The sequence below is a fragment of the Cataglyphis hispanica genome, chromosome 7 (genome assembly GCF_021464435.1).
Source record: "Cataglyphis hispanica isolate Lineage 1 chromosome 7, ULB_Chis1_1.0, whole genome shotgun sequence".
Taxonomy (NCBI): Eukaryota; Metazoa; Arthropoda; class Insecta; order Hymenoptera; family Formicidae; genus Cataglyphis; species Cataglyphis hispanica.
In genome coordinates, this window is record NC_065960.1 from 8,735,259 (window position 1) to 8,762,296 (window position 27,038).

General features: G+C 28.0%; 1 protein-coding gene across 2 annotated transcripts; it reads right to left on the bottom strand.

The window, feature by feature from the left end:
* Nucleotides 1-1,071: 1,071 nt before the first annotated feature.
* Nucleotides 1,072-25,739, bottom strand: LOC126851226 (echinoderm microtubule-associated protein-like CG42247). 2 transcript variants are annotated; one of them, XM_050594950.1, is made up of 17 exons: nucleotides 25,490-25,739; nucleotides 22,953-23,218; nucleotides 21,473-21,968; nucleotides 20,213-20,390; nucleotides 10,827-11,063; nucleotides 9,749-9,865; nucleotides 7,362-7,593; nucleotides 6,123-6,418; nucleotides 5,693-5,857; nucleotides 4,936-5,031; nucleotides 4,671-4,808; nucleotides 3,939-4,199; nucleotides 3,309-3,566; nucleotides 2,944-3,106; nucleotides 2,401-2,583; nucleotides 1,884-1,979; nucleotides 1,072-1,358 (listed from the first exon to the last, which is right to left on the bottom strand). In XM_050594950.1, exons 2-17 carry the CDS (start codon nucleotides 23,086-23,088, stop codon nucleotides 1,090-1,092), a joined length of 3,321 nt encoding a protein of 1,106 aa, XP_050450907.1. In that variant the 5' UTR covers nucleotides 23,089-23,218; nucleotides 25,490-25,739; the 3' UTR covers nucleotides 1,072-1,089. The 2 variants fall into 2 exon arrangements, with proteins under 2 accessions (XP_050450907.1, XP_050450908.1); XM_050594951.1 differs by lacking the exon at nucleotides 22,953-23,218.
* Between the last annotated feature and the right edge of the window lie 1,299 nt (nucleotides 25,740-27,038).

The window sequence follows — 27,038 nt, forward strand, 5'->3', positions numbered from 1 at the left end:
AAAACGAAGGATAAAACAGAATCTTCCTTTCTTTTTAACAAAAAACGAATGAAAAAAATAGAGATCTACTTTTTATCTGATTACTTTATCTTCGCCACCAAAACATTGTGAATATATAAACTACTTAGTTTATCCCATTGAACTAATGTACATATGCCTATAATTCAATGGTTTACTCTTACTATGTTTATATTATTAATTATAATGTAATGTTTGCCCAGATGAATATCTATAATATAGAGAGCCTCAACTTAAAATTTAGACACTATTTTCTAGTTTTGGCCAAATATGACAATGAAATAGTCAGAACGCATTTTATATATAGCATTTATAGATTAATTACAACGATAAAATTTTTAATATTTCTGATTGCTTCTATCATATTTGGCCAAAAAGTTCTCAGTCAATCTACAAGAAGATAAGTAGTGCAAAGGAATCCAGATTCTAATTTGAGGATCTCTAATAGCATACTTCTTAAAGCTTATAAAAATTTTTTGCATTATAATATTATGTTTTTTTTCCTTTCAACTACTTATATGTTTTATTTTCTCTTTCATATATTTATATTTTTTATCATTTGATGGGAATTTCTAACATACAGGGTCAATCATACATGTCCGGCTTCAATCGCATCATCTATCGTGTGAAAAGTTCTGTACCATTTTTTTCTATAACGTTTAATAAAAGAGTTATTATTGAGTGAAATCTGACCTATCATTGCCGATCTTTAGCTGGACGCACGGTCGGTGAGCCGCGCGTTTGGTAGTATGCGTGAGCGCTCAGATGTTTATGACGGCTCACCGACGTGCGCTCAGCTGAAGATCGGCGATGATAGGCCAGACTTCACTCAATAATAACTCTTTTGCGTTACAGAAAAAAAAAATAGTACAGGACTTTTCTCCTCAGTTTTGCGTGCTCTACCTGTACACGACGGGGGATGCGATTGACGCCGGACACCATGTATGTGTTTAATCTCATCACATATGAGCCGCTCTTATCGCTTAAAGTTTATCAAGAGGCGCCAGCACCTCGTACTTATAGCTATAAATACATGAATAATGGGTATATCAGTTTTATTAATTCTATTTTTTATTCATCGACCAATTCCCAAAGCATCAGAGCAGCATCAGTGCCGCCGACGGTGACAATATTTTGATCATTGTAGAGGAACCTGGCGCAGGCCACCAATGAACTATACACTTTCTCCTCGATATACTCAGCCTTAGTATTAGTGCATGGATATTTGAAAAGCCGAAGATAACCTTCGGCATCGCCGCTTACCAGCATATCGTGTGCCGCTGATCTGCTGGAGGTGGTAACAACTGTGGTCAGTGGATAATAACGATTATTCCATTGTCCTGCGAACACGATCATAAAATGCTCGTTTGTATGAATGTACAATAATATAGTAACACAATGTAATATAGTAATAGTCTTTGTTTTGAAAATCTAATAGCAAAAAAGCTTGCCTAAAGAATATAAAATCAATGCAATAATGCAAAACATATAAATTCTTACAAGACTGTTTTATTTTAATTTATTGGTAGTACAGCATATAAAAATGAAATTGTATCTATATAAATGATTTTTCAATGCTATCATATGCATATATGTATATATATATATATATATTAGCTTGAAAGAGAAATTTTTATAAAAGTAAAAAAAAAAGAAATCGCCATGAACGCCGGAGACCTTATTCAAACTACCATAAAACGTAAGATAAAAACAATAGCGTTATGCTCATCATGTGAGAAAATTATTGAAGAATCACACTATACAGTGCCACAAGGCAGATGACCCTTCGTCATCCGGCTAAGTTCGGTTTCTTTGTGGACAACCCTTGTAGATATAATATTTAAAATATCAAAAGAAACACTAACCAGAAACCATATAACCCACAGTGCAATTGTGAGTGTACCACTTGACGTCTTTCATGACTAAAGGGCTCTTTTCTGATGATAACACCTTGACATCCCCTAAAAAAAATTTACATTTGACTATACGCTAATAAGATTGTATCTTCTTTTGCTCCAATAATTTGTTTTTATTTTAATATGTTATTTAATTGGCAATATACTATATTACTATATAATGCCCTAAATTGTTATATATTAATTATACTATATATATATATATGTATTTAACAATATCTCGTCGATGGTATGAAGTTCATATCAGACTACACTTTGAAGATTGAAGATTGAAATTTGATCAATCAAGTCAAAAAAACTTTAGTTTCTTTTGCTATGATTATAGTCAAATTTCAATCTTCAATTTTCAACATGTAGTCTAATATGGGCTTAAGCAATTGCATAATTCTTAATGTTTTTTGTATTATTGTCATATAAATTTATCGGTATTCCTTTAAAGTGAACCGAAACATGACAGATGACTTACAAAACACAAGATCATAATCCTGAGTAACAGTTTGGAGAAAGCGGCTGTCAGAACTCCAGTCGAGTTGTACCAACGGCTGCGTGCCGCGGATTTTGTTGCTCTTTTTATACGAAAATCCATCCCTAGATACTCTAAAGAGATATATGCTGCCATTTTGAGAACCCATAGCCACAATTTCTCCAGCTAATCAGACAATAGAAAATTATTGAGATTATATTTTCAGAAAGATATGTAATTTACATAGTAATATGCGATATTGCAAATGATATATTTCAATCATATCAAAAAAGTTTAAAGACTTTCTTTTTAAAGTTTCCCAGAAATTAATTTTTTATTTAAGAAAAGGAAATTGAAATACATTCTGGTTCAAAAATAAAAAATAAATACAATAAGAAAGCTTAAATAAAAAGTAAAAACTGTTCAATTAAAATATCATTTTGTTTTTGTAAAAATTAAATTTCTTTAATTTAAATTTTTTATACATTTAACAAGTTGAAAAGTTAGAATAATTTGAAAAATATTAAAGTAATATTTATGTCGTACTGGGATTATATCCAATGCAAGATAAAGGCGATCCGCATACTCTAAGGGTTGCTACAGCTGCCCCAGTATCAGCTGCAAGTACCAAAAGATGACCTTCAGATGATCCTGCCGCTAATGCCACGCCGAATGGATGAAAGGCTATACATATGCACTCGAAACCCACCTGAAAAACGCACAAAAAGATATGTGCCATATAACTTTAATTATATATATCTAAAAATCTGTTCTTTTCAACTAAAAACATACATATAATAGAAAAAAAAAAAAAATACCCATTAATTTTGATTTTGTCTGTAGAAACGATAAAAATTCAAGACTATGTATATGTATGCTATTTAGATAAGATTAATCTTTATAAAGTTTGCCTGTGTTGTCCACAATAACTTGTGTCTTCGCCAAAGAGCAATGTTTTTGTCATGTCCCGCAGTGGCAAAAACCTCATCATCAGGATGAACTGCTAGACCCCACAGTTGTCTGCCATGGCCAAATACAACTTGATTGAATCTTCTCTGCAGAGAACCCTCAAGAATATTGTTTCGCGTAGTTCCTACATAAATATTCCCGTCATTTCGTCCAGGACGTTGCGGATATATACTGCGAACTCCGCCTACTGATTCTGGTAGCTATAATGTGAAGATAATTATGTTAGCTTTAGCTTTGAATAAAGTTTGCTTTTTGAATAATAATTGGATGATTTTGATTTAATTTCTTGATTAATTTGTCATTAAGAGAAAAAAATATTTAAAAAACTTTATTAAAATATATATATATATATATAAACTTTATTAAACTTTAATAAACTTTATTAAAATATTAAATATATTAACTTAATATATATATATATATATATATATATATATATATATATATATATATTAGTATATATATATAACGCATAAACAAATATGACATTTCTCATGTCAGTATAATTGGTTGATTTTATATTATATTGCGTAAATAGATTTCTCTCTGTAATTTCATTTTCTTTTACCAACCTTTGTATCAGTAATGCGTTTATAGTTCTGTAATGAGTCCCAAGCGGCTATTTTTCTATCTTTCTCGCCCCCGGAAAGCAATGTGCCTTCTGATAACATGACGAGGGAGCTAATGCCCTTGTTATGGGCTTCAAATTCCATTCGCACAAAATATGCCCCATCCGCATCCACTGAATATACTGTGATGAAACCGTCACTGTCCGCTGTGACGACATCACCATCTTGTTCAAACTGAATACTTGTCACATGTGTACGAGATGGCTAAAAGCATATCAAATAATTTTCAAATTGCAGATTATAGAAAAATTCAAAATCGCAAAAATGTAAAAATCATATATAAGTAATATACAAAAATATGTAATTACAATTTACATCGTTATAATAAGAATATTACAATCTGAGAGATTAAAATTTTTCCTTTATAAATCTTTCCATTTTATAAATTTTTTTAAATGAGTTTATATAAACTATAACAGATACTTCACAAAATGTTAGGTTACACACAACTCACGCATATACATATATAGTACATGTATATATATATATATATATATATATATGCGTGTGTGTGTGTAAAAAAATTTTGATCTTTATTAAAATATTAATTTGTAAGCAAATTAAATTTGTACAAACAAATTTTTATAGATTGCACAAAGTATCAAAACATTAATATATTGTAATAATTTATAATATTGCCTTAAAAACTAATATATAGGTTTCACATTAATTTACCGGTTTAATGATATCGGTTCGCTCAAAGAAACCATCTTTCCGCCGATTCCAGAAAGTCAAATGGCCGCGCCCATGCGTTATTAAAAGATTATCGTCCAATGGATGAAATGCCGCTCCCGTGAGATCTTCTTGCATGGTCTAAATAAATTGTATATAATAGCAATGTAACAAATTCTCAGATATAAATATATATATAAGAAATTTAATATCAATTATTACAAATCAATTATTATATATCAGTTTTTACAAAAAGAGGAAAACTTACAGCGACCTTGCCTAACAAATGACCCCATTGCCATTGCCATACCGAAAGTATAGCTTCTCTTCCGGCATCCACAGCGAGAACATAACTACCACCATTCTATATGACAAATAATTCGAAATTTACATAACGTCTCTCTTAATCAATTAATTATTGATTATGTATCATCTAAAATTTAACATAATATGACAAAATAACGCCATTTACTTTTTTCTACAAGTCTTCTATTAAAAAAAAAATTATTTTAATCAAATCTAGAACTTTTTTTAAAGACAAATGCCGCAGCAATTATGTAAAAAATACTTATTTTATATGTGTTTATTCTTTTAATATTTTTTTCTATTATATTCATGAATAAAATATAGAGAAAGCAATTTTTAATAGTTTAAATAAATCATTTATTGCAAAAAATAATATTAACTTGTTTTCTTTATAAAAAGAAAATTAAAAGCTATTTTTTGAGATATTAATACAATAAAAACAAAATAAAATACAATTAATTTTTCTTTTACATTTTGCTTTTTAAATTATAAATAAAAAGGCTAAACTGTTCGTTAGTATGTCTGTCATCGCTGTATCTTCAATAATGTGTATTTACTAATTAATAAATTAATGTCAAGAATTTATAACTTTCTCTCCTTTTGGAATTTTTCTATCCAAAATCCAATATCTTGTTAAAGATTCTAATTCTAAATGTTAAATGTTTTTTTTTCCTTAAATGTTTCCTGTATTCTTAAATGTTTTTGTTTGAAGTAATTACCAATTGTGAAAACGCTAGTGCTGAGACGCCCATTTGAAATTCAGTCATACCGAATACGTATAAGGTAAGAAGAGTTTCCGTTGACCATATACGAACATGCGATTGCGCTTTTCTGTGCCTACCCGCTCTTTGACCTGACGCAACGAGTTCTCTGCTGGGATGAACCTAGAATGGTGGGATATTTTGATACTTAATTAAATACAATGATTGTGGGATCTTAATGGCAGTGAAGAATTATTGAAATAATTGCAGCCATAATTATGAAAAATTAAGTAATAAATATGTATTCGGACAATCAAGTTGATTATTTTTCTATAGATAGTATTTTCTTTAGATAGTATTTCAGTCCGTAATATATTGTATTTTTTTTTTTCCGAAGCGATCTCTTTCAGTTCTCGATTTGTCTTCTTATCGCGCAGCAATTACTTACCTCCATGCACGTAATATCTTCCGTATGACCGATATAATGTCGTTGCGCGCTCTCCTCTCGATCGAAAAGAATAGCCACAGCTGCGACGTAGTACAATAATTCGCCACTCGGTAAAACCCAAAGATTTCTGCGAGTATCGGTTCCCCGATAACCATAGACCCATTCGAGTTGCAACTTTTTCTCAGGTGGCGAATTGTCCACTGGCGGTAAATGAGAAGGGGGATAGAAGGATCGTCTAAGCCCTCTGATCGTCACTTTGGCTGGTTCTTCGCGTAAGACTTCCACAACACTATAATCTGTCGATGATATAACACGAATCATATTTAATTCTAAAATAGAATTTCTTTACAAGAAAGAGAGAGATTTGATTAAAAATAGAAATATCAAGCAAATCTTGCAATATTTTTTTCTTTTTCACAAGCAATTTTCATAATATTTATATTTTTAAGCAAGAAATAATTACTTACTGCAGGAATAATTACTTTTTTCATGATTTCACTAATAACTTTGATCAAATCTTTTTTTCTTTTAAGTATTTTTTTCAAGTAATCTCAAATTATTATTTTTTAACCACACAGTATTTAGAATCCGAAAATTAATTTTTATGCTACTCTTTATAAAGAAATTGCATTTTTATAATTTTTTTTTTTTAGAAAGTCATATATACATTATGATTAAAGGATAAGTTTAGTTCTTGAATTCTTTTTTTATTCGAATGATTATCAAAATAATTTTATTTTCAAGTCATTTTCAAAAATATATTTTGATTTTAATTTGTTTTATTGTACAATAGAACAATTTCTAAAATTTTCTATCGTATTATTGACATTAAACTTTAGTATGTGAATGTCCAAGATATATGATACAAGATCAATCATTTTTTCAATATTCGAATTGTACCGAGATAATAATCATTATATTACGCTGGTTAAAATTAGATGTTTGATCTTAATACATCTTATCTCAATCATATAAATACGCAATCAATAAAAATTTAAGAACATACGTGTTTTCAATATTTCATATGCGTAAAGACTAGCAATAAAATCAGATCTGACTAGTTCATTGATTATTTTTCAGTAATGTATAGCTTTACTAGTTAAAAAAGAAAGATGTCTTTTATGTAAAGAAAATTTATGGTATATTTTGCTCATTATGTGAATCAAGAGATCTTTATTAAACACTGAAAATTAGTAATGTAATTAAAAGTAATCAAAACTGATCATTAATTATTTTTACCGTTTACTCGTATAACTTCGGAATCAGGCATATATAAGGCTCGAGGTCTGCTCTTGCTACGAGCCCTTCTCTGACGGCTAATTTCTTCTACAACAGGGGGTGGTCCACGTGATCTCGATCTTCGTACCGGAGATGTTGTGATACCACCAGCCGTAACAAGAGCCGATCCAGTACCCAGATAAAATGTATCCATATCTGCGAACTCATTTCTCAGCTGCGAGAAACTTCTCACCTAGTAGCAAATCGTAAAATATATATAATCTTTTTTGCTTGATATTGTAAAAAGTATAATAATTAAATTTATAACGTGAAATAATTAAATTTAACTGAATTCAATATTTTATGAAGTTATTGCATATAAAAGATAATTTTAAAAGCTTCATTTTTAAGCTTCTAAAGCTTTATTTTTACGCTTTAAGTTTATATCACAATTCAAATATATATCGCATACATAGGAGACATAGTTTCATTATTAAAAAAAAAAAAAAAAATTAAATGTTTTAAGTTTTGATGCATTGATTTCTATGAATTTATTTGTATATATCAAATTCATTAGTATATGTATGTAAGAAAAGGATATATATGTATATATGTATGTCTAGTGTGAGCGCGTATGTTGTGTGCGTACATAATATTATATATTATACATAATGATACACAGATATAAGTAAATATTCAAAGAAATATAAGTTGTTTAATTGAAAATATGCTTAAGAAATATTTAATTATATGTTACTAATAATAATCCATTAAATACGAAAAAATTGGAAAGTTTAAAATTGACGTCAATTCGATCTTAGTTTTCTGAAAACAAAATAAAGTGACTTTTATGCGAGATCTATGTGCTATTGATTCACAAATGTCAAAAATCATAGATGCATATAATGTAAAATATATATACATATACATACACGGACTCACGCATTCATCGAGAGAGAGAGAGAGAGAGAGAGAGAGAGAGAGAGAAGAAGAAGAAGAAGAAGAAGAAGAAGAAGAGAAGGAAAAAGGAAAAAAGGATAAAAAAAGAAGGAAAGAAAGAAGAGAGGAGAGAGAGGAATCGATAATGTGCCATACGTCGAAGAAAATTGGCCTATTTGAATTTCATATATGATCGTGACCTGAAAAGATGGATCTCTGACCTTTTTATAATACGTGGAGGCACATTCTCCCCACTCAACTTCATGATCACCTACTGAAAGAGATGTTTAACTGTGTAATATACTGCGATGTCAAAAATCTGATTCGTGTGGTGAAATCTGATGCTCGATATACTTTTTTTATTTTATATATATGGCCTTAAATGATGTATATTTCAAATTAATGATATATATATATATATATATATATATATATATGTCTCTCTGTATTCTAGAAACTATCGCAATGTCCACTAGCTCTATATTTTGACAAGATGATCTGATCTATCTGATACATATCAAGCCAACTTTTATAGACATCGTGGTTGAATGTGTTTTACAATATAAATATATTTAAAAAAATTAGCCTGTTAATATAAATCTAGTATAATTTAGAAAAGCAAAATGGATGTATGTATTTCTACTAACAAATATAGAAATTATAATATTATGTTATACAATATTTAATGTTATATCAATTTTTTTCTAAATTTACATGATGACTTGGTAAATATTTTATAAAAATTAAGATATGTCCAAAAATCGTGTTCTTTTAACGCAATGTATATAATACTCAATTAGCGGAAAAATTATTTTAGAAAAGAGGACCCTATTTTTTCTCTAACATGTTTGATGTATGTATAATACTATTATATATATAATACTATTTACAGATATGATGCTATATAATGCTCTCTGTGTGTATAAAATACAAAATAAGAAAAAAAAAATAAAAATTTTTCTTGGAAGTGACTTATAAGATATATAAGCAATAGTTTTATTTCTTATAATCTCGAACGAGAGTTGACCCCGTTATCGTCACGCTTCGAGTTTTATCCCCCGTTTTACCTCTGTTTGTAGCGCGCTATGCATATTTATAGACTAACGTCGCTTTCAAACTGATTTTGCAAATACGACGCTGATACATCAGAGATTTACATACATCTTTTTTCTTTTTTATACTTTCAAATCACGCATTATTTTTCAGATTTTTTAATAGATTAAATTTTAGATATTCAATAGATAATAAACTTTTTAAATATAATTTTAATGGAATAATAAACTTTAAATATAACTTTAATAAAATTTTAAGATTTCTTACACATTTTTTAAAAATATTATGTATATTTAAAAATATAAAAAAAATAAAGCCAAAAATTTATAAATAATTTTTTCAAGTTTGATAACACGCACGCCGCACGCACACACACACACACACACACACACACATATATATATATATATTCTAACCTCTTGTCCCGAGACAGTGAACATTCTCTTGGCTCCGTTCATCTTCAATACCTGTCCAAGATCCTCTAGAACTTCTTCGAAAGGTTGCGATGTGCGAAGATTCAGTAGAACTCGACACTGCCAAATTAATTTATACCAGGTTAGAAATGTAATATATAAGTATATCCATAAATGTGTATAATTAAGAATTTAAATGCAAATAATAGTAATAAAACTAAAATGAATTGTTGAACAACTTTTTTGTAATATTCATTTTATAGTATTGTACATTTTTTGTACTATAAGAGTATTCGTTACCTGTAACATAAATTATCTATTTCTGTTTTTTCTTTTTATAACACATGCACTCCAATGTACAATTTTATATTAGAATTCTTATTGTTATTTCAGATTTATTTCAAGAAAACAAATCAAAAGTTACTTATTTGTATCTTAAGATTATAATAAAAATTATTTATTTAAATATTGGGCGCGTTCAGAAAGCACAACTGTTGGATAGCAATCGAACGTAATTGGTTCTTACTTCTAGAACCGGCAAATTAATGTCGAGTGTGGACAAGACAACCTCAATAATTATGCAACAGTTGTGTATATATGTATATATACCTGTGTATGTGTGTGTGCTGTGCTGTATTGAAAACATAAAAAAAAAATAAAAACTTTTGCGTGACTGCTATATTGTCGATTAAAGTCAAATTTAATTAGAAATACATATTAAAATATTGTTTATAAAACATACACATTTAAACAATTAGTTTTAAGCAGATAACAAATAAAATAAAAAACAACAAATTAAATTATATTTAAGAATTAAATAAATAATAGATATGTTGCATTATAAAAGAATTATATAATATATAATTAGAATTAAAAATAATTTATATAAAATAGAAAATTTATTCATTCTAGAATATTAAAATTCATTATTTCAAAAAAGTATGTAAAATTTAGTGGCGCATTTATAAAAAAACGTGTTAATTTATTTACATGTGCTATTGTGCGAGATAAATCACACAAATGCATATGTTTTGATTTAAGACATTATCATTAGTACGTTAATTAATTTCAATTCTCATACCTGAACAGTATGGTCATGGTTGTTGACGATACGAATGACACGACCCGAGGAAGGCTTTCCACCGCCAGGGGGTGGCGCTTCTTCGGTGATGGAAGCTTTCCGACTAAGACTCGGCACTACTGGTGGTCTACTTTGCCATCCTCCAACTGCTCCAGTTCCGGTGGCGCCGCTTCTACTACTTCCACCGCCTGCCGGGCTTGTGTACCAAGTGTTATTTTTTTTCCCATAACTGGCTGGCTATTGTAAAAAAAATTATAATCATTAATATCTTTAATTTAAAATGCTTTTCAGCAATACAGACTGTGTCACTCAATTTAATACACAATATAAGTGTTGTTTAGACACAAATGTTTCAATTGTATTCTTTAGCTGTGTCAATTGTGTCATCTTGTATTGTTGTTGAGGAACACTCATATATTTGTTATATTTAAATTGTTAAGATGTAAAAAAAAAAAGAGAAAATGAGATTGTTTCTTCTCTTATATTTTTTGCATATAGATATTATGTGTATATTATATTATATAGATATGTATTTAGATATTATATGCATATGTGTGGATTATAAAATTTTTAGAGTTTTTTTCTCACATATTAGATCAGAAATCTGATAAATGCCGCATAAATATTCAGAGAACCTGCATCATGTCGATCGGCAGCGATATCACTTCAAAGGAATCGCTCATTAACACGACAAAACTATCTGTCCAGCAGCTGGAGTCTTGATTGCAAGATTCAAGTTCCGAGTCGCTACAGAAGCCTGCTTTTTCTTCTTCGACGTCAAAATCCGATCCCAGATCGTCCGACTGGGACGAAGACAAACTTGCCGACTCAATTGTGAACTTTAATGAATCCGTTGCCACCCCTAAAGGTTCACTTACTTCACTATACTTTTTGACTTTCAATGTCGAATGCACGATCCGCAAACTCACATAATCCAAGAAACTATTAGTATTTCACTGTTTATCTTGTTAAAAATCTTGAATCTAATCGATTTTAATTGTTCCAATCTTTAATAATTGATTATCTTGTACGAGCATCGAAAAGAAATATCAAAATATTTTGTTGAGAATATAGAAAAGCTGAAAAATATATATATGATATTACGATGAAGACTTTGTGAAACGATGAAAAATTGAACAAGATTCTACTTTAATTAATCGTGATTCTCTTACATGTTTCAAAATGCTTTCATCATTTTTTTTTTTTTTTTCAATTTTTCATGTTATAATTTTACTATTTTTTAATCAAAGCAATTTTAATCTCATTCTTCTTTAATAATTTTTTGTAATCAAGAGATAAAGAATGGTATCTTTTTTTTTACTACGAGAAAATGGAAAAAAGAAGAACAAAAAATGTGTGTTGTACAAGAAGTTGTTAACGATAAATATTTTGTAAAATAACAAAGTTGGGTCCACTTCAGTCACGATAGTAATTTATCGAAAAAAAAAGACAAAAAAATATATTTGCATCGGTTTCGATATCAAATTTATCAAATTCAAAAACCAAACGTTGCGATGACGCGATTTAATGTAAGAGTCTATCGCAGCTATCTTCTCATCAATCTTGAATTGCGTGACACGATTGCTATTTCTCTTTCGAATATTGACGGAACAGGCCACTCTTGAGTTGGTGCAACCGCGACTGTGTTCAATGAACGACTACTGGGGCAGGTAAGAGGTGGGATAGATGTATTGAAGAACTAGGGTGCTGCAACATCCCCTACCACACCCCTCCACTTTACGAAGGGCTACTGCTGCTCAAGGACAATCATCCCCTGACCCTTCACCTCCTTTTCCATCTTTTACGCCCCTCTTCTTGCTTCTTTAAACAGTAATACCAATTCAGAATGCTAATTTCAGAAATTACGATTATTTCTTTTTTGTATTTGTTAATGATTTACGCCTCTTTATTGCTCGCATCAATTAAATTAATAATATCTTAAAATTACTTTTCAACAAATTATTTACTAAACAATTGATTAAAACTTTGTTGTTAAAATCTTTTCTTCTTTGTATCGAATCATCCATATATCGAAATTCTTTCTCTTATATTAAATTGTTTTATTTGCTCACTTTTTTTCTTCGTTCATTCTAACAGATCTGCCAATATATCAAGTCATTTATTAAAACATTTTTTTTTGTTACTGTGTGAAATCGGTTTTCTTATTGTTGAGAGAATTATCTACCAAGAGTTTTATTCTTCTACTAAATCGTGTTTGCAAATTTTATCTCTTTTATTATCTATCTATTTATTTTCTGTCAAAAATATATATTTTTTTCTTTATTTTATGATAATAAAGATTATTATTATTATTAAGCTTTAACAAAGATTTAAGCTCTAAGATATATTAAATATATCAGAATATAACGTTTGCCTCGATAAAAGATGGTAAAAGCAACTGCGGAAATTAAAGATATCCACACCTTTCTAATAAATCTCTGAGATTAGAAAAAAAACTTGATTCCCCAGAAAGATTAGCCCATGTTAAAGCACTTAACTTGATGGACTAACTAAAACCAATACTAAGAGTATATGTATATCAAAGAAAAGAAAAAAGCTAACGGGGATAATAGTCTATAAATTCAGTTATGATCTCGAAGCACGCATATTATCTTACTAACATAAAGTTAATACATAACTTTTTTATAATTTCTTATAGAAACAAACAATGTAATTACAAACAATATAATTACAAACATATTTTTTTCAATATTCTTAAATATTTTTAATATATTAACAATTTATAAAGTAACTATATTTTTTAATAAACCTTTTTCAAACATATATAAATTATAAATTTCCATTTTTCAAAAATATATTTATTTTAAAATGGTTTAAAAAAATAAAGTCAATTAAATATAGCAATAGAAAGAGTTCAAATTTTTAACATTTATTTAACTGCAATGACCAATTAATTGTCTTTTAAAATATAATATTTATAATCTTCGAGAAATTTAAATAAAAAAACTTTATTTAAGGCAAAACTCAATAAAAAAAAGTAAGTTGCAACAGATATTTAATAGATTCAAATTTTTTGCATCAATTTAAATTATTGCAATATTTTGCATATAGTTATTGAATAAAATGCAATTATTATTTAATAATCAATCAATAATTCGTGGATATACGATATAAAGTATCAAATATGATAATAATAGTTGAGAAATAAATTAATGTAAAAACTGAAAAGAATCAAGCCTTTTTATTTTCTAATACATTAATCCATCCATCTTATTTTCCTATATGTTAATCCTTTACTCAGTTAATAATATAATTAATACGTCATTCTCCTGCTCATTATTACATTTTTTTCAATTTTTTACAGCAAGAAATAAGATAAAATCGCATAACTAAAATTTCATGTTATCTATTTTATTGTATTTTGTAATTGTTTTATAAAAATAAAGATAAAATCTAAAAATAAAGCCTCTTCTTTTTTTTCATTTTTATGATCAATTTGATATTCAAATTAATGCAAAAGACTCGTTGCATTTATAAAATAAAATCAAAAACAAAATTGCAAAAATTCTACGTTATTTTTAATTGTTTCAAAATTTTTCAGCTCCTCCAATTATTCCGTAATAAAAAAAGTAGGATTTAAATTTCATTATAATGCATCAAATGTATGCAAAGTACGAGTAAACATCCTATAGATTTTTATCACTACATCAATAGAATTTTAAATCCAATTATCCAATTTATCATGCAGTTTCGATTTAGAATAGTAGTAAAAACATATATATATATATATATATATATATATATATATATATTTCTTAATCTATATTAATCTTTATCTCTATACTATAAAATTATATTATTATATATGATCACATTGACATAATTATTTTTAAATAATAACAATTCAAGAGAGAGAGAGAGAGAGAAAGAGAGAAAAAATTATATATTATGTGTTTCGGTTATATTAAAAATGACAAAAATCGTAATGGAAGTTACAGTGAGCACTGTATAGTTGCGTGCAATATACAAGTTGCTTATAATTCTGAAAAAAGCTAGAAAATATCGCGCAGTTGATAAGCCACAAACATAAATCTTTTTGATAAATTTCAATGTCAACCCCAATGCTCAAGAATTTCTTAGATATCTCAATAGATTAAAAATGTACAAAATCTGTATAACATCTTTTAATCTTAATTATTACTTTTCTAAAATTCATAAACTAAATATTATATCAAATAAATCAAGCATTCACTAATAATCTTTATTTTGATATCAAAACTAAAAAAATAAACAATTTTCAATTAAATACAAGAAATTTATCCTTTATTTATAGAATTGTATTTTCTGCACTTCTGCTTAATTTCTTGTATCTAAAAAGAATCTTAAATTAAATTAAAGAGAGAGAGAGAGAGAGAAAACAAATGTAAAAAAAAATAATGAATAAAAAAGAATGAATAGCTAAAAGATAAAAAGAAAAAAATATAACAAAAAATTGTAAAAATAACATTATTTATTAAAAGAGAATTATTTATTTTTTATTTTCTATCTTTATTAATTTTTTACTTTTAATTTTTAATTATTACACACATTTTATATTTATTACACATTTTTTTTTCTTTCATTCTTGAACTATTTGGAACCGCAGCAAGAAGTAGCTCAATTGCGGAGATATCAATGCCGGGTTTGTCGTTCCGCGTATGTTATACCCGAGAAAGATGAGTCACATAATCGCCGATAAAAACAATGATATACTAAAAGAAAGTCAATTTAATGTATATTCATTCTGAAAAAAAAAAAATGAAATGACATTATGTTTCAAAGCAGGACACGCATTATAAGTCAAAGTGTTTGAAGCAGTACTCACTTATTTTACTAACTAAATTTCGCAATTAAATATATTAAACAGTTTTATATAGATATTATCCATTCTACATTATTCTTTATTATTTACTATTTACTAAAAATAGTTATTATTTACTAAAAGTCCAGTTTCTTCACTGTCTTTCTATATTAATCATAAATTTATTATTTAAATTAAGTTATAATAATAATAATGATTCTTATATATATATATATATATATATATATATATATATATACACACACAAAAATAAACAAATAAACCAATTCAATAAATTGAAACAAAGATCCCAAAAGTGATCTAAAATAATCTTTTCCAAATTGTATTTATATTTTTCAAAAATTTATAAATTTAGGAACAAAAATAATATTTTTAAATTCTTACGTTTTAAAATTTTTGTTATCTATTATTGATATATTAGTATCAAAAATGACGGCAAATTTCTAACAAATATTTGATATACATATTATAATAAAAGTCTATATGTATTAACAGAAACTATATATGTGTGAGAATACGTTAAATAAAATGTCAAAAAAATAAGAAAATATTATATTCTATTTAAAAAAATTAAAAAATTAGAAAATATTTCATGCAAAACATTTGTGGTACCAAAATTAGTAGCATAAATCAGTTGGCATATAGAATTTTAATCACTATAATAATAACGATAGTTAATCGATGAGATATTAATCCTTCGAAGTAATGACCAATTTCGAGATTATTTCAAATCTTCAAGAATAATGTTAGACGTAAGCAAAGGTAAGGTAAGCAAAGAGAACTTGGTGTTTATTGATCCCAAAAGGTCGGTTGACCAACGGTCAATGAGATACGGTCTCCCCCCGTTCTCTTGGCACCCTCTGCAATGGCCTTCTTAGCGGAAGCAGGAATTGCCCTCCCACCTCCGCTTCCCACTCACTATTCTGTGATTCATATGTTCGGTAGTACTGTCTAAGAAACCGTTCGTCGATATTACATAAAGTTATTAAAGAAATTTTTGGAAAATTTTTTCACAATTTAAATTATATAAATAAATAAATTTTATTTATTTATCTATTTTATTAATAGTTTTTAATTTGATTTTATCATATCTACCAAATGTTATTTAACTTTAATATTTTTATTTTAGCATTTTTATTAAGTTATTAAAATAAAATATTATTTGTAATTAATAATTTCTTTATTAAATTCTGTAAAAGATAGTTATTTTATATATATATATATATATATATATATATAAGTTATTTTATATACATAATTATATACATAATTATATACATAAGCTTATTTAACAAGATTTTTACAAGATTTACAAACTACGATTGCGCAAAGTTTATTTGACAAAATTTTTCCTACGCTCTCTCTTCATCCAAATATATCTACTATACAATATATCTAATATAACGATTGCCCGTTTTTTTTCTCGATACTCGCGGTACTATATGTTTACTTGAAAACACAATATTTATTCTCGGTAATCTAAAATCGTGTTAAATGTGATAAAAGAACGAAATAATTCTTATGTCTATGATAACATATATTGTAATATAATTAATAACCATAATAATCATATAACATTAGTCACAATGATCAATTAATTTTCCGACATTCACGATGCTCTATTGTGATAATATCTGTACTACAAATATTCCGACACTACAAATGCAACATATGGTAGACGGGCGGCAAAACTATTAAACATCTCAATTTCGACAGTTGGAATTGGTCTAATTTCGAAAATTATCGAAATTCCGAGATATTACGAAATGCAAATATGTCTGTCACAAAGTGAATTATTTGAGCGTTAGTTTCCATTCCAAAATGGACATGAAATATGTGAGATTCAAAAAAAATCAAAGAAAAGACTCTTATGTTGAATATTTATCAAAATTAAAATGTAGCACTTTATTTTTTATTTACTTTTAATCTATGTGTTTTTTTCTTTTCTCTATTTCTAATTTCTATATTTGTAATAATTTTGTAAGATAATAATTTACGCAAATAAATAGATCTTTTATTATATTTATCAAATGTCGTCACATTGCTATTATTTTTAAAATAAATGCATTGATGTATATATTTTATATTTCAAGGATTCATACGTAGTTCATACGACGCAATTGTGATTTCTTGTAAGTAATATTTAGGTCATCAATAACACTGTAAGCAACGCGAGGAACAAACACGCAATTTGCAGTGAGGAAAGAGAACGAAGGTGAACGAACATATAATAAAAACCTAATTAATGGCACGAATCCTTATCACAATAATAAGTGTAAGGACGTATATAACACGTCAGGCTGTCAGAAATAATGATAATAAGAATGCAAAATAGGTCGACATGCCATTTCGTTTAACACAGAATATAATATGTATATCATATACTATATAAATCATATATAAAAAGTTTTAGATTAAATAAATATTAAATAAATATAAGTTTTTTTTTGCATTAAATCTATCTACTTTTAATTAATTCCATTATTTTTATTACATATATGCTCTTATCAATCTTCAAACATTTTTTTATGAGAAAAACATATCTTCTCTAAAGTTTCATAATATGTTATGTACAATTTTTTACTCCAATTGATACAATTCTGTTAATATACAATTTTTGTAAGAAAAATCAAATTAAAAATCAATTTAAAAAAGAAACGATGCTTTTTCTTAATATAATATATTTCTGGCTGAGCGCGTACACTTGTATGCTCTTTTTTAATATACATATTTTTGAAAAGATATATAATAATTTAATATTTTTAAATATTTCTCTTTCTCGTTCTTTTGCTTTAACTAATCAAATCATAGTGTAAATTATGCATTTGAGAACACTGATTTTGTGAGAAGCTAATCGAGACCAATCGGTATGAAAGCCCGATCGTATAATGATAGGATCGTGTATAACCTGCCTTTTTGGCAAATTAAAGAGTGATTTTATGCATATAACTGATCGAAGTAATTGTATCGTAACTTTGCATCAAGGCGCACCGCCTGATACATACACAATGAATTAAATTGGTCACACCTTCGAACTAGTGGAAGAATATAAACTATATAAAAGCCAAATGACGTAAGGCAAAATAAACTCATTTATATTCATTGTGCTAATAAATCTAACAAGTATGTAATTAGATGATGATAATCAACTTTTGATTAAACTCCTTTCTAACAATAAAGAAAAAAGAATAAGATGAATAAGATCTTTTAATACACAGTCAAAACTGATTCAGCTTCTATTAAAAAAAAATATTGAAATTCGTATGGACATTGACGTTAGGTTAAAGAGGGAGAAAGTAACGATCCCCCCCCCACCCCCCACCCCCTCCTTTCTCTCTCAGCCGAGCAAACACAATCTTACGTTGCGTGCGGCCTGTTTTAAGGAGTTGATCTGGGCCAGATACATACGTCGTCGGTAGTATTATACGCAACATTCTTATAAATCACCATCATGTCGCGCCCCTTTAAGGGTCATATAAAAAAATCTATATTCCAGTACATTTAGTAGCACGCTATATTTGCCAACTTATAATATTAGCATTTGTGCTTTTTACAATTCTTTTTAACTCTTTATCACTCTTTTAAATTTCGATTAATTTCACTCAACTTAAAATATTAATTACAAATATTTGCAGCAGTTGTAAATTAAGTCACTGGGAATATAATCATGTATAATATTATATATAACATTATATATATATATATATATATATATATATATATATATATATATAACATTATTATTTCTAATTATTTATATTGGCATACTGATTAGATATTACTAATTACTTATATTATTACTAACATTTTTTTACAGGTCACTTAGAAAACCAAATAATAAAAATTTTAAAAATTAGAGGTTTAATAAATATTTATATTTTCATAAAAACATTTTTGTGAGTCATAAAGAAAAAAAAAAGAAAACGCAAGAATGTTTGCGTTTATAATGCTATGAAGTCAATCGTCCCTTGAAGCAGACTTGTTTACAACGTCAGTCAAGTTCACGAGTATCGAGATCGATTATGTTTTATTCGGGTGATTAAAGGCCCCCGCACAATCGAAAATATAAGAAACAAAAATTAGAGATAAGAACTGATTTGATTTTTATTAAAGTAACTTTCTTTTCAATTTTTCAGATTATGTGATGTATACATACAATCTATGAAATTTACAGCTATATTTTTTATTATGCATTGAACTGCTCCTTATTTCTCATCCCATATTTTTAATCACTAATATCTGCTCCTAATATTTTTGATTGTGCGGGGGCCTTTACATGGCCTTCTCACTATATCTATGAACGTGCATTTATATATTTTTCATCAAGACAAATTATCACTAAGTGTAATGGACCATTCTTCATCTTATAATTATTTTTGATAAAAATCTTACATAATATTGTATCATATATTTAATATTTCACTTTGCAATGAACAAGCAACATGCACATTCCAACAAATTATTCTAAATTTAATTTCAATTTGGACATAAATGAATAGTTTTTCTCTTTGATTTGTCTATTCTATATAATAATTTATTTCTATCTTTGACAAAAATTATTTACCTTGAAAGTTTTGTAACTCGATACTACGTAGGAGGCACCATCTTCAAGCTCATCAAGACTGAGCTTCCGATCACCGTCCATCGAAAAGATGTGTCGCGCACCTCTAGGTAGATCCATCCGAAGGGACAATCTGTCCAGTAGAGCTTCCAAGGAACCAATATCGCGCCCAGGTTTGAATCTGAATATTTAAAATTTTTCTGAATTAAATACAGAGTATAATCTCAAATTATCTGTTATTAAGCTACCTTTTTAAAATCTTTTAATTAAATAAAAAAAAAAAAAAAAAAAAATGTTATAATGTTATAATATATATTCTTTGTTCTTTCATATTATTTTCAAACTATATTAAATTTGCTCTTAATTTCAGTATTTTTACAAAAAGTTCATGCACAAAAACTCGGCGCTATATAAAAAGGCAAGCTTTTTACAAAAAATTTGATTTTACAAAACCTTTTAGAAAAAACCTGCAATATGCAGATCTGGAAAACAAGATGTCCCAAATCTACATGTCCAAACAGAAGGAATTCAGCATGTCAACACAAGAAATTTTTCTATTTGACATTTTGGTTAAATCTCAAAAATAGCGCTTCCCCAAATCAAAATTTAATAAAAATTTAATAAAAATGGAGTATTGTTTAGTTTTATCAAATTCAGGTATTAAAGCCACAAAAATCATTTTTCCAAAATGTAATTTTTATCGATTGAATAATGATTTTTTATGGCTTTAATACTTAAATTTGGTAAAAATAATAATTGCCCATTTTTATTAAATTTTGATTTGGAGAAGCGCTATTTTATAAATTTGATCAAAGTGACAAATAAAAAAGTTTCTTGTTTTGGCAAATTGAATTTATTTTTTAATTATTAGATTTAATTAGATAAATAAAGAATTTATCTAATATTTATATTATAGATATATATGTAATTAGTTTATAGTTTTATTTTAACTATAAAGGATTCGATATTAAAAAAATCATATAAACAATTATTGAACGTATTGTGTGTGTGTGTGTTTACATTATTAAAATAAAACTCATAGAATGTAGAGAAGAAATTAATGCATGTCTTGTTATGTTTTTATTTTAAATTAGAAAAATTTTATCTACAAACTTAATTATCATATGCCTATAATCAATAATTAATAATCTTTTAACAGGTTAGCATAATAAAATTAGTCTATGCATCTTTCTCAATATTACGGTATCTTTTTCAGATTGCAATAAATTAAGTTAGAATGAACTTAGTTAAAATAGTGCTTACCGAAACTCAACGCCAGGAAAATAGGGGTCGCCATTTTTGTAAAAAGTGACTCTTCTCGCTCGCCAGTAGCCGAGGTTGTTGTATCTCGCGGCTTGTAACTCGTGCCGGCTCTTGGGTCGGCTCGACTGCTCCGACTGCTCCGGAGGCGGCATGCGGGGACTGGAGGGTCTGCTCTGCCTCCAGAAGCCGGCCATGCCACCTCCACCCCCACCCTCACCATCAACCGACACACCCCCGATCTCTTCTTGCATCGTCATTCCACCCTCCACTGCGATTCCACTCTCCACTGCGAGACCACCTTCTTCATCCCCTTCCTCATCCTCTTCTATTACAACGTCTTCCTCCTCTTCCTCCTCCTCCTCGTCCTCGTCCTCCTCGTCATCCTCCACCGGAATCGCTGACGCTGCTGTGGGCGTCGCGACGCTCGCAGCGGCGCCGCTCTTCGGCGAGTTTTCGCGAGTCCGCGGTTTTTCTTGCTCTTCTTTTCTCATCGAACCTGAATGAAAAAGTTAGTAGAGTTAGTGTTTGAAATTGACTATAGCCAAATTTTTTTTTGTCTGTATTATAATCACGCTACTATATATTTATCGGTTCAATTATTAGGGGGAAGACAGAGAATAAAAAAGAAATTATTTCTCATAAAGAAATAAAAATAAAATATAAAATAATTTTCTCGGTACAATAATTGTATAATTTTCAAAAGAAAAAAAAAACTATATATTTTATGAATATAAGAATAAATTTATTAGAAATCTAAATAGGATAAATAGATAAATTAATTTATTGAACGTTCTGGAAAAGATTTTCTTTAAATGCTATATTCAATATGAAGCTTAAAAATATAAAGTTTAAAAAAAATGATGCATTAACATATCTCAACAAATATTTAATCCTTTTATAAGAATGTACAATATTTAATAATTTTTTTTTTTTTTTCATCGTATGATAAAATTTTTAAATAATATTTCGAAAGAGCAAAATCATCGATTAATATCAAAATTTCTCTTCAAAACATTCTTTAAAAAAATAACGAAAAAATCATTTTATGTATGTTTTCAGTATTTGAAATATTTTTAGAATCTTTCGATTAAAACACCAGTTAAGATGTTGATCTACACTTTCCTGATGTTTTAATCGAAAAATTCTAAATATATTTCAAATACTGAAAACATACATGCGCGCACACGCGAGCTTATATATATATATATATATATATATATATATATATATATATATATATTATATAATACATAGTATATATAATTTTTATGCGTTGCAATAACTATATATATATATATATATAAACGGGAAAAGATCCTATTTAAAAAGACATAACATAATTTAACGAACAAGTTGGATTTAAATAAGTTTAGTCTGCAAACTCTTAAAACTCTTGTCAAACCATCAATTCCGCCCTTTTCCTCTTCACATACATAGTATGACATGATCTTGAGAGCGATCTTGTAAGATGATTTCTTACCTACGTCCTTCAACTTTGTCACGGTGACTGTATCACCAACCCCGTTGTTACCACCGATATCGTCAACCCCGTTACCGCCTTCGTTTTGCCCCAGTCTATCGACACGCGAACCCGACTGATTTTCAATCTCGATCATCCGCAAGGTGAGGCCGCCGCCACTTTTACACGTTCTTACTTGGCTTGCGTTCTTGCAATTGCAGAAATGGATTCAGATTTGCGTTGGGTAAGAGAAACTTTGCTTAGTGAATTTGATGAATTCTGTGAACCTGTCATGTTTGCAATACGATGAGAAATGTATTAATATAATGCTAAAAATTAAAAACAAATATATGAGGAATTAAATAAAGATTTATTATGAATAAATATCGGATCATTGACATACGACACAAATTATTATAAAAATATAAGTGTTTTGCTTTTCAATTCCTAACATTCTTGTATAATAATTACTCGGAAAATGATTGTATCGCAGATGTGGAGCGCACGTGTCTTTTAAAATTTCAAGGTTCTTTACATGAAAACACGAATCACCCCTTTAAGAATATTATTTAAGTAATCGGATAATATCATGTGTTGCGTGATAACCGAGGATTCCCGATCGATCAGTCGTTTTTATTTCACAACTGCAGCTCCCACTGCAGATCCATCGATCAACAACTCGACCTATATATATAATACACATATATGTATTTTGTCGTCTCTCTTAATTTCCTAATTCCTCACTCTTTAACGAATGATTTATGTATAATCAAATACATATCAAGTATTTGATTCTTAAAATGGAAACTTTTTTTTATTTTTATACACAGCGAGACTATGGATATAGCAATAATTTCACATTGCATATCTGTAATCCTGAATGTGATTTGGCGGATTTTCTAATAAACGCGCGACTCTCATTTATTGCAAAAAACTTCTAAATTAAATTAATTGTTTGGAAGCTTCAAAATGTCAAAATCTACCACTGGCTTTAGTTTTTGCAATTCTTTATATCACAATAAATTTTTATAAATAGAAAACTAGAAAATTTGAATTATACAATAATATTACATCCATTTTTATATAAAAAAAAAATGAAAATTAAAAAATTTGTATTATACAATAACATTATATCGTTTTTTGAATCTAAATCGTATGCTTATATTTTTTGAACCATCGAATTCCGCAAGAGTTTTGTGACTAATTACCTATCATTACTTTCAGTATGCGCAAGACACATCGTGCGTGACCGCACACCTCTCTTGAATATAAAATAGTGCCAACTACTTTTCACACTGATTTATGCGCTCATTTCTCATCTCGTTTTCTTTGTTGTTTAACAACTATTCTGTCGTATTTCAACAAAAGTAATAAATTTAAATGGCAGACAACAACATTCAGACAAAACTGTAGCAGTAGTAGTATACTCTCATTTCAAATTTCAGTTTATATAACTCAAGAAAGATTTTAATTTAAACAAAAGAGAGAAGCTAGTTATATCTTTCTAGTTTTACTGGAGAAAATAAGTAAATAATAATTTTTACATTTTATAATAGAGTTAACATATTGCAAAATCTTTTACAACATAATTAACTGTTTGGTTTATTTATTGTTAAAAGTATGAAAATATTTATTATGTAATTAATTTATTTTTTTATTTTCGTTTACTTTTTTTATAGTTTAATTTCCCTGGGATAAATATTTTTATGTAATCCTCTTTCATCTATATATAAGTCATCAATATATAATTTACACGCACACATGTAAACATACAATCTCAATCTTTTTTTGAAATATGCATTTTAGACAATTTAACAAGTTTTTACGTTCATCTTGATATTTTTTTAGTTGTATCAAAATTGATACAACTGTTATTACCGTCAAAAAGATATTCGAATCATACTTATTAAAACTTACGACGAATCAGTTGAGTCTTTAAAAAAATGGCGCAAACATCGCCATATAGAAAAACAAAAAAAAATTTTTATCAGTTTAAAAAAAAATTATTCATTAAAGCGGAATAAAAAATTTATCATCTTTCCGTGACATAAAATTATTTCGTTTAATCTGATTTAAAAATACAAGGGAGAATTCTCACAGAGCATATATTTATCTTTTTTCTCATTTTAAAGAAAACTTTTTTTTCTCCTTCTTCTAGACAATGTTTAAATAATCTTAAACTTTATACTTTAACAATAATTTAAATCATTTCAAAATTATATGAAAATCATTATTTGAATTTATATAAAAATTTATTAGAGAAGGCTATGCATTCCCCATAGCATTAAGAAAAAAATTGAAAAGTATCTTGGAAGATGGAAGAAATATATCACGAAGCCAAAATGATTATTTCAATCAATAATAATTATTTTAAAATTATATGTATATTATATAATCGCATTTTTGTAACAGCTAAAAAAATTGTATTTAAATTTTAATTTTTGCGAAAAGATAATTATTACGAATTAGAAAAAGAAATTAAGTAAAAACAATTAAATATTAAATATAAATATATCAAAAAATTTTTCATTTTATAAATATAAATTTTTCACACTCACTTATGATTTGGTTAATCGACACCGTGAAAATAAAGTATCCGCCAAGTAAGATGGCCTAAAGTTCATTGAAGTTCACTGACACTACGCTGCAATTATTGATGATCGCGATTGGCATTAATTTTGCGGCATATATTGCAATTGCCATGTTACGTGTGAACGAATCGCGGTCAAATCGTCTTTGCGTTGAAATTCAATCGGGTACGATCGCGACGACAGTATACATATTCATGCGTCCTTCGACGATGGCGTCCCGACGTCGAGTGGTCGCGCAACCTCAGCACCGCCGGCAATTGTCGATGTCCTCTCTCACCGTCTCCATCGTCGCTCTTCGTCGCGGCGTCGATACCCGTGTCAGTGAACGCGAAACTTGTTGCATCAAACTTAAATTTAAATTCAGAAAGATACGAAATACAAAATGTATTATACATACAGTAGTATGTATTGCCGAATTTTAGAATTGGATGCATCATACGTAGATCTCGATATCTTATCTATATTTATATATATATGTATGTATACAGAGAAAGAGAGAGAGAGAGAGAGATAGAGAGAGAAAGAGGAGTGTTTCAGAACCCCTAGGACTTCAGAGGATGGTAGGTCTAACTAAGAGAATCAATTTTGTATTAAGAAAAAACCCATGATGTATTCTTAAAGGGCTACGCCTACAAGATAGGTAACTGACAGCATTGGGTGTGACGTCTAATAATTAATCCATGTTCTTTGATAATTGTTTTTATTATAAAAATATAAAGAAACAATTTTGTTGCACACGATAGTTCTAATATGATAGTTTTCGTTTTTTTCCCTTTCTTCTTTTGTCACTCCACCCAAAGAGAAACTTCTTGTGTATATACATATTAGATTATAACTATGCCATATAGTAGTATTTTAAGTTATGCCATTTTCTAATAAACAATGTTTCTCGACATTTTATGTATGTGTTACGACTTATACATATACGTGATTTTATCAATTTAAATAATGTGCTTTATAGCGACCAATATAAATAAATTGGAAAACTAAATCATATAGTTATCACATAATTATATCTCATTCTATATGTCTATATATTTTATCAGAAAAATCATTTCACCCCGTAATTATATATACACCTTGATGTAATCAATGTGCTTATCGTTGACTTTAAGGAGGTCAACAAGCTTCCGTGTCGCCGTGTCGCCGATTGCCGATAAAGCTGGTACTTATATTACAAGCAAGTATAACATAATAAGTGTAGAATATATATGCAGTATATACATGGTCTGACACAACTAAGTTCTTAGACTTTTTCTTTTAATATGGCAAAGCCGCAGGATATAATACGCAATCGACTAGTATCGGTTGATTCGTTTTTGAAATATCGTATATGCTAATTGGAGAAAAATCTTTTTGAGAAAATGCAACTTTAATATTTGATATTTGATTCTTTCTTTCAGAATTCTTACATTATATTATTAAACACATATGTAAAATTTGTCATATATATATAAAGAGATCCACCATATATTAATCAAAATTTCCACCATATATATATATATATATATATATA